The 13,644-nt window shown below is 45.9% G+C and overlaps 1 protein-coding gene across 6 annotated transcripts in view; it reads left to right on the top strand.

Annotated features, from left to right (window-relative positions):
* The window catches only part of LOC140408957 (protein FAM149A-like), a 176,296-nt gene extending 163,817 nt beyond the window's left edge, over positions 1–12,479 (top strand). For all 6 annotated transcript variants that reach the window (XM_072496908.1, XM_072496907.1, XM_072496912.1 and 3 more), the window contains 3 exons: positions 3,651–3,729; positions 9,270–9,416; positions 10,286–12,479. In XM_072496908.1, coding sequence (XP_072353009.1) covers positions 3,651–3,729; positions 9,270–9,416; positions 10,286–10,347 — 288 coding nt within the window. In that variant the 3' untranslated portion in view covers positions 10,348–12,479. The remainder of the gene's footprint in view (positions 1–3,650; positions 3,730–9,269; positions 9,417–10,285) is intronic.
* Positions 12,480–13,644: the final 1,165 nt, after the last annotated feature.

The raw sequence follows: 13,644 nt of genomic DNA, 5'->3' as shown, positions 1-13,644 counted from the left end.
AACACAAAATCAGGAATATAATCACAAGGGATCGAAGTTCAGGATTAATGATGCATTGCAGGGTAACATAACCATCCACGGAGCTTGGAAAGGCCAAAGCCGTGACAGGATTGGCGAGCAACATCCAGGATCCATCCAGACTTTCACCAAAATGTTTGCGCCTCCACATTGTCACCGCCCCGAAGCCCCGGTAAAGAGAAACTTAGACCCTGGCGGGTGGTGAAGACCCGTTGTATCCAGTCGCCTCCAGCCCGCCTCCACGAACATCAAGGACAAGACAACGTACGATAGGTGGTTAGAGTCTTCGACTGACCCCAGACCTTAAAGGCCGGATACAATATGCTCCATTGAACTTGAAACGCCTAATCTTCAAATTGAGATTGTGAAAGCGTGGCAGCCAGTTCTCAAATTCGGCTGGGAATTCATCCCCGGCTCCTCTCGGGAGACCGAGCAAATGGATACTTCTTCTCTGGCTCCGTCTACCTGAATCAGGTTGTTCGGCATGCCGTGCAGCAGGATTTCCAAGAACTGAAGATGAACCCCACCGAGGAAACTGTCCTATTGGCTGATAGGGTTCTTTACTCCACTTATTTCATTCTCTTCGGGATATCAATCTCGCGGGATATCATCAATGTGAGCACAAATAACCTGTGATGGTGAGCCTAAACTGTCATCCGGAACTTCATTCACAATCATCTTGACACGAATGGCATCGAGGAAGTGTAGGTCTGCTCACCAGCATAACCGCCCCTGCGAACTGGGCCCCATCCTGGCCATCTCCAACCCGCCGCAAACTTGACTTAACCCGGCCCCCTCTCGCCTCGCCAAACTTTATCCAGGACCATTCAGGAACAGAGCACAGGCTATTCACATCTGGATCAAATAATTATAGGTTGTGCATCAGGATCAAAAAAAGGATTAAAAGATGAGTTGCGCCTGAGCTTGAGAAAACACAGTTGCTCCCGTGTTTACATCACATGACCCCTCCACCACTGCATTTGATGTATTAAAAACCTGCCCCAACCTCAAAACCCACATTTCTCAAAGCATTTCCATTGAGCAAAGCTCTTTGCCGAAAGCACACAGTCATATTGTAAAGAAATAAATATCTGCATATGTATAAAGTATTTCATGACCTCAGGATGACCATACGTACTTTTCAGCCAATGGAATATTTTTGAAATGAAGTCACGTTGTGTAATATAGTAAATGGAGCAGGCAATTTGCACACAGCAAGGTTTCCCCGAACAGCAATGTGACAATGACTAGGCAATCATTTTTTATTATGTTAGTGGACACTGGCGAGGACTTCCCTTTTCTTCTTTGAAATAGTGCCACGTACATCCATTTGAGAGGGCAGTTAGAGCCTTGTTTACCACCTGATCCGAAGAACCCAATTGCCTACAATTTATCATTTATCAGGAGGATTAAATAACATTTAACTTTACTTTTTGTTTGTACTTTGCTGCTCATTGAGCTGAGGGGCGGAATTCCCCATTCCCTGCCACTAAGATTGGAAATAACGTCCGGGCGGAGAATCTTGCATCGGGCTAAAAATGGAATCGCCGCCAAACGGCGGACCCATCCCCAGTCTCTGCTCCCGCCCCACCGGCCTTGGAGGACTTCCCGCCCTGTGCCGGCGGGAACATGCAAACAGCTTTATTTATATCGACTTGACTGCAATTATCAGGCACTCTTTTCCCCCCCCCCCAATCCCCATTATGTTATGTTCCGACTCCCACAGTGGGAACACATTGGGGGACAATTGCGGCCAGCCTATTGCTCATGTGCAGTTTCAAAAATATAGAGCTGAGGAACCAGGGGCTGGACTCTCTGCTGTGCCACATTTCTATTTCACCCTGCTGGCGGGATGCTCCGTTACGCCGGCTGGTCAATGGGGTTCCCCATTGTGGGGCAGCCCCACGCTGTCGGGAAACCCCCAGGCTGCCGGTAAAACGGAGCATCCCGCCAGCGGAAAATCCAGCCCCAGATGTGAGAAAAGGGAAAGTGTTCCTGGTGTGATTCTTCACTGAAATGTCTGGTGTGTTCATCAGCTGTCAGATAGAGCAATTCAGAGTCCGAAGGCACTTCAGGGTTTGAACAGGTCAGACTAGGATGGAAACTTTGCCAGGTTTCACAGGTCTTGAAGAGGCAGTCCAGACACGGAACCCCCAACCTGGGGAAGGGTCTGGGGCAAATCTCTTACCCACAGCCTGGGCCCATCCAACCCCTAAGATCCTTGGGGACTGTCCCTATGCAGACGGGCACATAAGCAATGGGCTGACCCCTTGACCCAGCTCTGAGTCCATTGCGCCAGGCTAGGGAGGCACTGCTAGGGTGTCAGTGCTAGGGGGCAGTGCACCATTGGCAATGACAGGGTGGGGGGCTGAAGGATGTTCCTGGCGGGTGGAGTTTGAAGGGTGGGGTGGCTGATGGCGGGATGCTGAAGGAGATCTTGAGCCAGATGCAGGGGTGTTGGTGGGGCCGAGGGGGTCAGGTGAGGGGGGTAAGGTTACTCTCATGCATGCATGGTATGGGGGACGTCACCCATTATTCACATGGTGGGGTGTAGGTTGTCTCTCCTTGATGAGGGGTTGGGGTGCTCCCCTTGTCAGCTGGGAGGTCAATGTAGTGATCTCTGTATATGTAAATACATGAAGGGTTAATGTGCAGTCAGTACAGTCAGATGAAGACTAGAGGGCAACACTAATAGGGAGTATATAAAGAAGCTCAATCTGTTTTCCCGCTCTCTTCGGGTGTGTTGTAGCTAGAGAACAGAAATATAGTAAGCTCAAAGTGTATAGTATAATATTCATAGTTCATCTAATTCTATCTAGTTTAACTTGACTATTAGTAAAAGCATTGAAGAATCAAACTCACGAGTAAATTGATTAGTTACTCAATAAATAATTTGTGATCACTGGAAGAGTTCAATTATTGATCATCAAAGTTAAGTTTAACTCGGCATAAACAAATGAGTAACATATATTACTCCCAAGTAATATAACAGTCAACATTTACATTGTGGGAGGGAGGGAATCCTGCCCCTGGACGTTGGAACAGGGCGCATGTACAAAATGACGGCCCAACCCCAGTAACTGCTAGGAAACCAGTGTGTTCAGTGCTATGCATATTTTTGCAGTCAAGCCATGACAACAAATGATCATGTCATTTATCAATTTGTCAGTCTTTGTTGTGCACAAATGATCTGTCATGTTTCCCTATGTGATTGACTACACTTCCGAAGTAATTTATTGTTTCTGAGGGGATTTGGGATGTAATGAGGTTGTGAATGCTGTTATATATATTCTTTCTTTAAATTGCTAAATTATTTTTGCAGCGGTTTTAACGGGGCATTGTTGCCCCATCAAAGAGAAGATGAATAAATGTGATAATTCAGCCTATCCTAAACTATTATCAGTGATATTGTTCAAAGTAGGATCGTGAGACCGTTAATATTTTATTAATAGTATATGATTACATGACCCCAATTAAAATTAATGTGTGAAGTATTTGAAAATATCTTTGTTGGAAAGATAGTAGAAGCCTCATAGTTTGTGCGCATATTGGGTGAATTTGTCAAATCAGGTGTTTCTGGATTGAGCTGAGTACAATGACCATTAACTGTTGGAAAATGTGTTACATTTCAGTCTGATACACCATTCAAACGGTCTTTCACACCAATGGACTATGCCAGCCATACTCGAACACGGCGAGCTTCCTTAACAGGTAAATAAACAGAGCTCTGCTAAGCTTATATTTAATCAGAAATCAAGGAGTATTTGTGTGAATTCTAGAGCTGTTTTACTGCAGACCTTTAGAATATTATCCTCTAATTGCTAACCAATGAATGCTGCAAGAAAATGCGCATGGAATAATAATCTTTATTATTGTCACAAGTAGGCTTACATTAACACTGCAATGAAGTTACTGTGAAAAGCCCCGAGTCGCCACATTCCAGCGCCTGTTCGGGTACACGGAGGGAGAATTCAGAATGTCCGTTTCGCCTAACAGCACGTCTTTCGGGACTTGTGGGAGGAAACCAGAGCACTCGGAGGAAACCCAAGCAGACACGGGGAGAACGTGCAGACTCCGCACAGACAGTGACCCAAGCTGGGAATCGAACCTGGGACCCTGGCGCTGTGAAGCAACAGTGCTAACCACTGTGCTCCCGTGCCATTCATGTGAACTTTGGAGCAAAATGGAGCTCGGTTATAATGACTGCTGCTGTTTAATTCCAAATCTCTTCCCGCACCTAGTGGTGCACTAAGACAGACTATTATCTGTTTCCAGAGTTAGTTATTCCCAGAACAGGTTACTGGTCTGCTTGAGGGACCCCACTCCACATCCAGCGTGATTGACCAGGTTCTCTCCTACTCTTACTGCTGGCCATTGGTGTATTTGGGAGGACTTTACAGTCTGACACACTCAACCTGTTTGACCGTGTTATGAACGCACCTTCCTTGGTCATCAAGTCCTGTGATGGGACACAAATCCAGAGCTTCCGGCTCAGAGGTAGGGACGCTATGCAGTGCCGCAAGACCTCCCACACTGTTTAATACCCTAACGCAATACAACCTCTCAGCTAAGAAATTAAAGGTGGCTATTTTGGTATGGTATTTGTGACCTTTTGGTGTCTATGGAGCTACATTTTAAGGAAAAGGGGAGAAAATTTAGGAAAAGCTGCCTGGCACACGAGGAGGAGGAATTAACCCTACCTAGGGCATCCGCCCACAGACCTTCCTCGATCTCCTCCCCCAGCTCCTCCTCCCATTTACCCTTCAACTCTTCTACCAGCGCTTCCCCCTCTTCTTTCAACTCCTGGTGTATTTCCGACACCTTGCCCTCCCCGACCCATACACCCGAGATCACCCTATCTTGAACTTCTTGTGCCGGGAGCAACGGGAATTCCCTCACCTGTCGCCTCACAAAAGCCCTCACCTGCATATATCTAAAAGCATTTCCCGGGGGTAACTCAAACTTCTCCTCCAGTGCCCCTAGGCTCGCAAATGTCCCGTCAATGAACAGGTCCCCCATTCTTCTAATCCCCGCCCGATGCCAGCCCTGGAACCCCCCGTCCATCTTCCCCGGGACAAACCGGTGGTTACCCCTGATCGGGGACCACACCGAGGCTCCCACTGCACCCCTATGCCGTCTCCACTGGTCCCAGATCCGTAACGCTGCCGCCACCACCGGGCTCGTGGTATACTTTGATGGCGAGAACGGCAGCGGTGCCGTCACCAACGCCCCCAAGCTCGTTCCTTTGCAGGACGCCATCTCCATTCTCTTCCATGCTGCCCCCTCTCCCTCCATAACCCACTTGCGGATCATCGCCACATTTGCTGCCCAGTAGTAGCTCCCTAGGTTTGGCAGCGCCAGCCCTCCTCGGCCCCTACTGCGGTCCAGGAACCCTCTCCTTACCCTTGGGGTCTTATTCGCCCACACAAACCCCACAATACTCCTACTTACTCTCTTGAAAAAGCCCTTGGTGATCACGATGGGAAGGCACTGAAACAAAAACAAAAACCTCGGAAGGACCACCATTTTGACCGACTGCACTCTACCTGCCAACGAAAGCGGCAACATGTCCCATCTTTTGAAGTCCACCTCCATTTGGTCCACCAACCTCGTCAGATTCAATTTGTGTAGGGCCCCCCAACTCCTGGCTATCTGGATCCCCAGATACCGAAAACTCCCCATCGCCCTCCTCAGCGGTAGGTCCCCTATCCCTCTTTCTTGGTCCCCTGCCTGTAGTACAAAAAGCTCACTCTTCCCTACATTGAGCTTATAGCCCGAGAACTCCCCAAACTCCCTCAGAGTCTGCATGACCTCCACCATCCCCTCCATTGGGTCCGCCACGTACAGCAGCAGGTCATCCGCGTATAGCGACACCCGATGCTCTTCTCCCCCGCGGACCACCCCCCTCCATTTATTAGACTCCCTCAGTGATATGGCCAAGGGTTCGATCGCCAATGCAAACAACAGGGGGGACAGGGGGCACCCCTGCCTCGTTCCTCGGTACAGCCGAAAGTACTCCAATCTCCGCCGGTTCATCACCACACTTGCCACCGGGGCCCTGTAAAGGAGCTTAACCCAGCTAATAAACCCTCCCCCGAACCCAAACCTACGCAACACCTCCCAGAGGTATTCCCACTCTACTCGGTCAAAGGCCTTTTCCGCGTCCATAGCTGCCACTATCTTCATCTCTCCCTCCTCCGCCGTCATCATTATCACGTTTAAGAGCCGCCGCACATTAGTATTTAATTTCCTGCCCTTTACGAATCCCGTCTGGTCCTCATGAATCACCCCCGGGACACAGTCCTCAATCCTCGTGGCCAGCACTTTTGCCAATAACTTAGCGTCCACATTGAGGAACAAAATCGGCCTGTACGATCCACATCCATTTTATTTAATTAATTGCTTTAAAAACCAAATGAAAAGTATTCCTCGTATTAGTCTATTATCATCATATTAAATGTGATCGATTGAAGACAGTATCATTTGTATAATTAGCTAGACGGGAGGAAATGGAAGGTAGTTTTTCAGGGTAGCAATGTCCCAAAAAGATTCTTCTGGACTCCCTTCCACTCATGGTGTACAACAATGATTTGGGTAAATAGAGCAATAGAAAGGCCACATGGCAAATCCACTGGAATGCTACCTGGTATAAAAAATCTATAAAGAAAGATTTTAAGAATTAGAGCGATATTCGTTTAGCAGAGAAGATTACGGGGCAATTTCTGAAGGTGTTTGAAATTATGGAAGGATATAAATTTGATAGAAACAGATTGCTTCCAGTTATTGAAGGATCCAGTATGGAGGGGTCACAGAGATTAATAAATGAGAGATAAGATATAGGGCAGAGAGCAGGAGAAACATTTCACACAAGAGGGTTTGGGCATATGGGATGATGTACTAAAGTTAGTGATTAAATCAGATCCATGCCTGCCAACATTTAACAATAAATAGCTGATCGAAGGAAAGAGGAATAAAGTGAGGTGGGAACAGAGCAGCACTTGGGATTAGGAGGAGGATATGGAGGAAATACACGAGCATGAACTGATGGAATTGTATGGCGTCCATCTGTGTTATGATTTCTATGTAATTCTAAGGTGAGAGATAGTCAGGTGAATTTGGGGGTTCTAGTATGTGATTCACAGACCACTAAAATGCAAGTACAGCAATTTGTTAAGAAGGCAATGGCATGTTGCAAGGAGGTTGAAGCATAAGAAGCCTCGCTATAATTGTATAGGACTTTGGTGAGACCACACCTGAAGTGCTGTGTACAGTTTTAGTCACACTTACCTTAGTTGGAGTGCAGCAATGTTTCACCAGTTTGATTCCTGGGGTGAGAGGATTAGCCTGTGAAGAGGGAATGAGTAGAATGGGCTGATATTCCCTGGAGTTTAGAAGAATGAGAGGTGATCTAATGAAATATGTAGGGCGAGATTCTCTAGTCCCCGAGCCATGTGTTTCTCGACGGCCCGCCGTTCGCTGTGGCGGGATTCTGTCTTTCCGCTGCTTGCCGATGGGGTTTCCCAGTGTAAGCACCCCACGCTGCCAGAAAAGTGAATCACAATGAATCATGGAATCCCTACAGTGCAGAAGGAGGCCATTCGGCCCATCGAGTCTGCACTGCCCCTTCAAATGAGCATTCCATTGTTGCCAATTTAAAGGAACACGATCCCACGAGCGTCACCAATAATGTTGCTCTTTAGAGTCGCCAATATGGTACTGACGCTCTTTATGATGTTATGTCCCAACAGCATCTCCAATACTGTGGGTATTTCTGTTTCTCTTACTGAACCACAAGGCTTTGCCGTATATCGGTCAAATGACCACACAGCTAGTTAGTCAGTTCCAGTTCAAAGATGGTTTATTTACACACAAGGGTTACTTCGACATGCAAGCACAATATACTACAAGTTAAACTACACCTATCAGCTACAATAACCTATACTTAACTTCAGGCGACCGGCACTGTGCAAGTGGATAAGGCCTTTATCTTGATCTCACGTGGCTGGTTTGAAGAAGTGGCTCTGTCTCTGCTGGGCTCATCCGTCGGGTAGCGATTGTTGACCTTGAACTTGGCTGTCTGGTCGTTATGCTGCAGTTGGGCTGGCACAGGCCGGATTCAAAGGAGGCTGGCACAGGCCGCGTCCTAAAGAGGCAGAACACATGGCTGTGACCCTTTTTTATCCCTTTGGGATTTCGCGCTCTTTGGGGCGGTCCTTGAACTTGGACCCAATAGTTTGACAGGGCTCTGACCACTGCCTTCGATTTCGGCCAATGAAGGGGTGGATGCCTTGGTGCCTGGGTGGGTCCTTAGCGGTCATTGACCTTGGCAGTTGGGCTCTCTGGGTAAAGGGAGTGGCGCCGATCAGTCTGTGGCTGTATCGGTTTCTTGAGTGCAATCCTATTGTTCTGGGGAAATGGGCCATTAGAATGCAAACGAGCGGGGGCTTCGATCAGGTCTAGCTACCTGCGTTTCAAATACACAGAAGCTCTGTATCTGTCTGAGTCCTGGGTTGGCCATAATTCCCATGGTCCTTTGCGGATGGCCATCTCAGATGGCTACACTGTCTATGTCTACCCACCACACGCCACCTTATCTCTGCAACACCATTACCTAACTTGCACATCCCTGGACACTAAGGGGCAATTTATCAGGGTCAATCCACCTACCCCGTACACGTTTGGACTGTGGGAAGAAACCGGAACACCTGGGGAAACCCACACAGCCACAGGGAGAACGTACAAACTCCACACAGACAGTGACCCAAGGCCGGAATTGAACCCGGGTCCCTGGCTCAGACCGGAGAATTCCGCTGATAAAATTCCTCAAGGGCTTGACAGAGCAAATGCTGAGAGATTGTTTCCTCTGGCTGCAGAGTCTAGAACTATGAATTCTTAGGATAAGGTATCGACCATTTAAGACTTGAGGTAAATAAACATTCCTCACTTCGAGGGTTGTGAATTTTTGGAATTTGTTTCCCTCGAGGGCTGCGGATGCTCAATCATGCTGAGCACAATCAAGACTGATAGATTTCTGGGCACTAAGAGATTGAAGGGATATGGGAAAGTTGAGTTGAGATCAATGAACTGTCATGATCTTATTGAGTTGTGGTGTAGCCTTGAGGGACCATGTAGCTTAGTTCTGCTCCTATTTCTTAAGTTGTCATATGATAATAGGATAGGATCAAAACTATTTTTATCAAAGGACGATAAAGCCATTTAAAGTTACTGATACTTTAGAATTTTCTTTACAGATCGTGCTGGAATTGGTGTGACTGGCATCAGCCTAGGAATTTCTGCCTCCAGTTCTAATTATCCCATGGATTTTACACATCACCACCATCACCTATTAAACCAGCCACCTATTGAAGGTGACGAGGACGAGTATCGAACAATGTGGGGTATTGCAAATTTTAATTCTTATCAAATATTCAGAAAGGACAGTGTAACTCCCTTGTATGAAAATGCTGTAGTTAATGAACAATACTTATGTTGGGATAATGCAAAAATGGCACATAAAATATTTCTGTTGGAATTTCAATGTTTACTTGTGTAAAACAAGGCTAAGATAAATTATGCATGACCCTGTGAGAAATTGAGGCAGCAGGGCTAACCCACTGCGCCACCGTGCTGCCCTCCACTCAACTTCTTACGGTGTCGTCGAGCCCCCCATCATCCCACCTCTTATGGGCAAGGCACCCTGGGCCTGACCCCTGGCTTGGCAACCTGGCACTTTGGCACTGTCAGACTGGCACCCTGTCAGTGCCACAGCCAGGCTGGCAGTGCCACCTATGCACACCAGCAGTGCCAGGGTGCCCAGGTGGCAGTGCCAGTGTGCCAGGCTGGCAGTGCCATGATGCCTGGGTGACAGAAGCAGTGCAGGGTACCACCTTGCCCTGTCCCTGATCACTCTGAGGTCTATAATGGCCTGGGAGACCCCCCCCCCAGATGCCCCCAGATACTGTTACACCTCATCCACGTTTGCTAAATGGCGCCTTGGCAAATTCTCCCAAGCATGACCGTTAGGTTCCAGGTGCCAGAAGAATCCAGCGCAGGCATATTTAAATTAGCTTAATAGCCGGTAAATCGCTCCCTATGTTGATATTATACTGGATTGTAGATCCCATGAGGATGGATTTAAATTGGTTAGCTAAATGAACTTGTGCATTATTCGAAACTACTTCATTTACAAAAATTGATTCCATTACTCTGTTCCACTCAAATTTCCCAAATTGGTTCTCACGTCGTTGTCTGTCTTTATCTATTCCAGGTGCACAAGGCCATTTCCAGTCCAAAACATTCAGTCGCCTTCCTGCAAGTTCCAGAAAGTGATCCCAAGTGGTTTCATCGGTAAAGTCAGTTCAAACACTGGACAATGGGAAGCTTAAGAATGAATGAAGACAGTCTGCTTACGACAGACCACAAACAGGACTAGCAGAGAGCCTGATTGGAAGAAGAGGTTAAATGGAAATCCAGAGAGCTTTGAAGTGGTGAGAGGCTTGCATTGAAGCATGGTCCACTGAACACAGAGGCAGCGATCAATGTCTGTTAGCTGCCTTCCAATGAATTAATACTTATTCAGCAAACTATGCAATAAAAGCATAATTTAAAAGGAGCTTTTAACAAGGTAGCAGGCACTGGACTCGAGGAAAGCAACATTTCTTGCTGTCATAACCAGTGACCTGACACTTTAATTGTCTTGCCCCTAAATTGCTCATTAGCGCCAACATGATATTTATACCTCAGTGATCTCCTGACAGGCAGCTACGACAAGTACATTTTGTGTTAATTAAGGAACAAGACAGCTTTAACTATTCAAATCCATATTCTTGAAAGTCTGTGCTCGTTGAATTCAATATGAGCAAGGTAAAGTGAGATATCAGTTTGCAGTTATGCCGCAGAAATGCAAAGTATTCCTCTTTAGACGTGTCTGCTTTCTTGTAGGTTGTCAGTATTTATGTGAAGACAAATGTCTATGGCATGTGCTTGTCATCTCTTCCTAATTTCATCGAGATGTAACATATTCTTGTGTTTAATTTTCTTATTTATATTATTTATATTTCAAAAATGGCATTTATAATGTATTCCAAAAGCATTTATGAATCATGCTGCACATATCAGTCTGTAACATATGTAATGTTACATACACTGTGTAATGTTACATACACTGTCATCTATGCAGTGACAAGGATAGAGTTCTAAAAGCACTAGATACCAGCAATGCCCCTCTAATTTGTTCAGATGGTATTGAAATGTGCATCCAACTCTTAAATGTAATTCAATGGGTCAAATCTTGCTGATGTAGGGCATCTTACAATATGTGCCATTAGACTTTTCTTTGCACTGTAGCTTTTTGGAAGTGCGAACTGATAGCTGCTGGCGAGGGAAACAATGGCATCTGGGAACTGAGTAAATGATGGGGTAACCCCTTTATCAATGGGATTTAGAGACTGAGAATGAAACCGAGAAACAAACAAGCAGGAGAAAAGAGTCAATTTGAGTACAGAAAGGGAACTAATCATTGCATTGAGAGAGGAACAAAAAGAGTAGAAAGGAAAATTATGTTTTAAATCTTTAATCTTTAAAATGAATTTATTTACATGAATGGAACTGAGCAGTTTAGATTTTCTTTTCGGAGCTGCAGAGATGTATCGACATTGCACTAACAATAATCACGTAATTGAAAAGGTGCTCACACTGTTAATTATGAGCATTAAAATTTTGCAGTTTAATGGGTAATTCATGTTAAAGCCAGTGAGTTCTGAACAATATCAGAGTAACTATGGGTGCCGTTTCGACGAGGCAAAAGAAGAACGGTGTGAATCAACCAGCAAGTTCAGTAAAATCATTACTCATGACGTCGCTCTTCATTCCATAAGACCATTAGATGTAGAAGCAGAATTAGGCCGTTCAACCCATTGAGTCTACTCCGCCATCCAATCATTCTTTGAACTTGCAGGCTGATTTGTGCATTAATTACAGCATGCTTCATGAATTTGCTGCCTCTTTATTGGGACGATCTGACCCATTATTTAGTAAAAAATATGTTAATCTGAAGATTCTGTTTTTACAATATTTTTTATTGTATTTTACCGTGTGAATTTGCCAAATCTTTTATGTTGTTCAGAATGTGTGTATGTATGTGTGTGTAAAGACACATTATAGTATCGAATGTACTGTTTGTGATATAGCGAGATGAATACTTAATTGATTTGTGTGATACCTCTCTGTTTTTCCAGTTTATCTGAGATATTTGTTGTTAAATAAATAGGGAGTCCTAAAACAGAGGAATGTCAGACAGAAAAATTAAGTGTTCACTTTAAATTCTAAAATAATGCTGTTTGGATTTTATGGTACATCATAAAATATGTTCTATTTATAAATTCAAATACTTTTGTCATGCCGGGTATTGTTTTTGCTTTAATGTTATTGTAAATAAACAATTTATCATGATGCAACAAGAATGAGCTTTTTGCATTCGTTTTCTCTTGGTTAAATAGGAGGTACATTTACACAGTGATATTGGGTGGAATTTTCCAAACATTGCAGAGTGCTGGATATGGTGAGAAAAGCAACGTGAAACTCGCTGGTTTCACAGCTTCCTTTTTGAACCAGTTCTAAAGGCTCTCTGTGCAATTTCAAAATGCTGGCGAGGATCACACAGCCAGCTGAGGGATGGGGCCTCAACTTACTGGCAAAGCTGAGATTCAGAGACTGAAGGTTGTCCTGATCTCAAAGAGAAGTTAAAGGCCCCCCCCCTGCCCATCAGCACCCCTGACAGACACAGCGAACACCCAAACCTTCCAATACAGAGGTACAATCTCCTCCCCAACACCCAATGTTGAGTCATCCACACACACACCCTCGCAGGCATCGGGGCACCCCCCATTCTGAGTCTCTGCCCCCTCCATTGCCATTCAGTCACAATCCCCCCATGTCCACCATCGCTTCATCGCCTCCTGCAACATAATGGAACTCCATTGCCTCCAGCTGTACCAACCTGTCAGTGCCAGATTGGCACTGCCACGGTGCACAGCCCAGCCATGCCCCTCACCACCCAGTGCCTATACTCAACTCTGAGCCCCCAGCATGATCATCATGACTGGTTTCCATTTTTCGGAAATGAGTAGTGATTCCCGCTGGCATGATGTGGGAACACACGGCAAACCCAGAAGGCAAGACTCCAATCTATCTGTATAATTTGATGGTAATCAGGCAGGGAATTGAGAAGATTTCATTCTGAGATCTTCCCGGCACAAGTCCCATTATGGCCCTCTTGTGAGAGTTAGCGGCCATAACTGGATTTGCGTCCATGGTGAATGGGGCTGGAAAATCGTCCTCATTATTTGATCATGTGGAATTATTTGGTGTTGCCTTGGATCAGTTGGTATGTTTCAAAGTTAAACGTTTCAATATTCAATTTCCTCTACAAGATTCAGCAAGTAAAGTAAGCTGCAGTGCAGAGCAATTGCTGTGTTTTGATATCCTTCATATGAGACATTGGGCGGTATTCTCCGCACCCCCCCCCCCCCCCCCCGGGCCGGGTCAGAGAATCGCTGGGGGGGCGACGTGAGTCCCGCTCCGACGCCGGCTGCCGAATTCTCAGGCGCCGGTTTTCGGGCAGGGGCG

Source organism: Scyliorhinus torazame, chromosome 3, assembly GCF_047496885.1.
Source record: "Scyliorhinus torazame isolate Kashiwa2021f chromosome 3, sScyTor2.1, whole genome shotgun sequence".
Taxonomy (NCBI): Eukaryota; Metazoa; Chordata; class Chondrichthyes; order Carcharhiniformes; family Scyliorhinidae; genus Scyliorhinus; species Scyliorhinus torazame.
The sequence above is the reverse complement of the archived record's forward strand: the minus strand, read 5'-3'. Positions and strand labels throughout refer to the sequence as shown.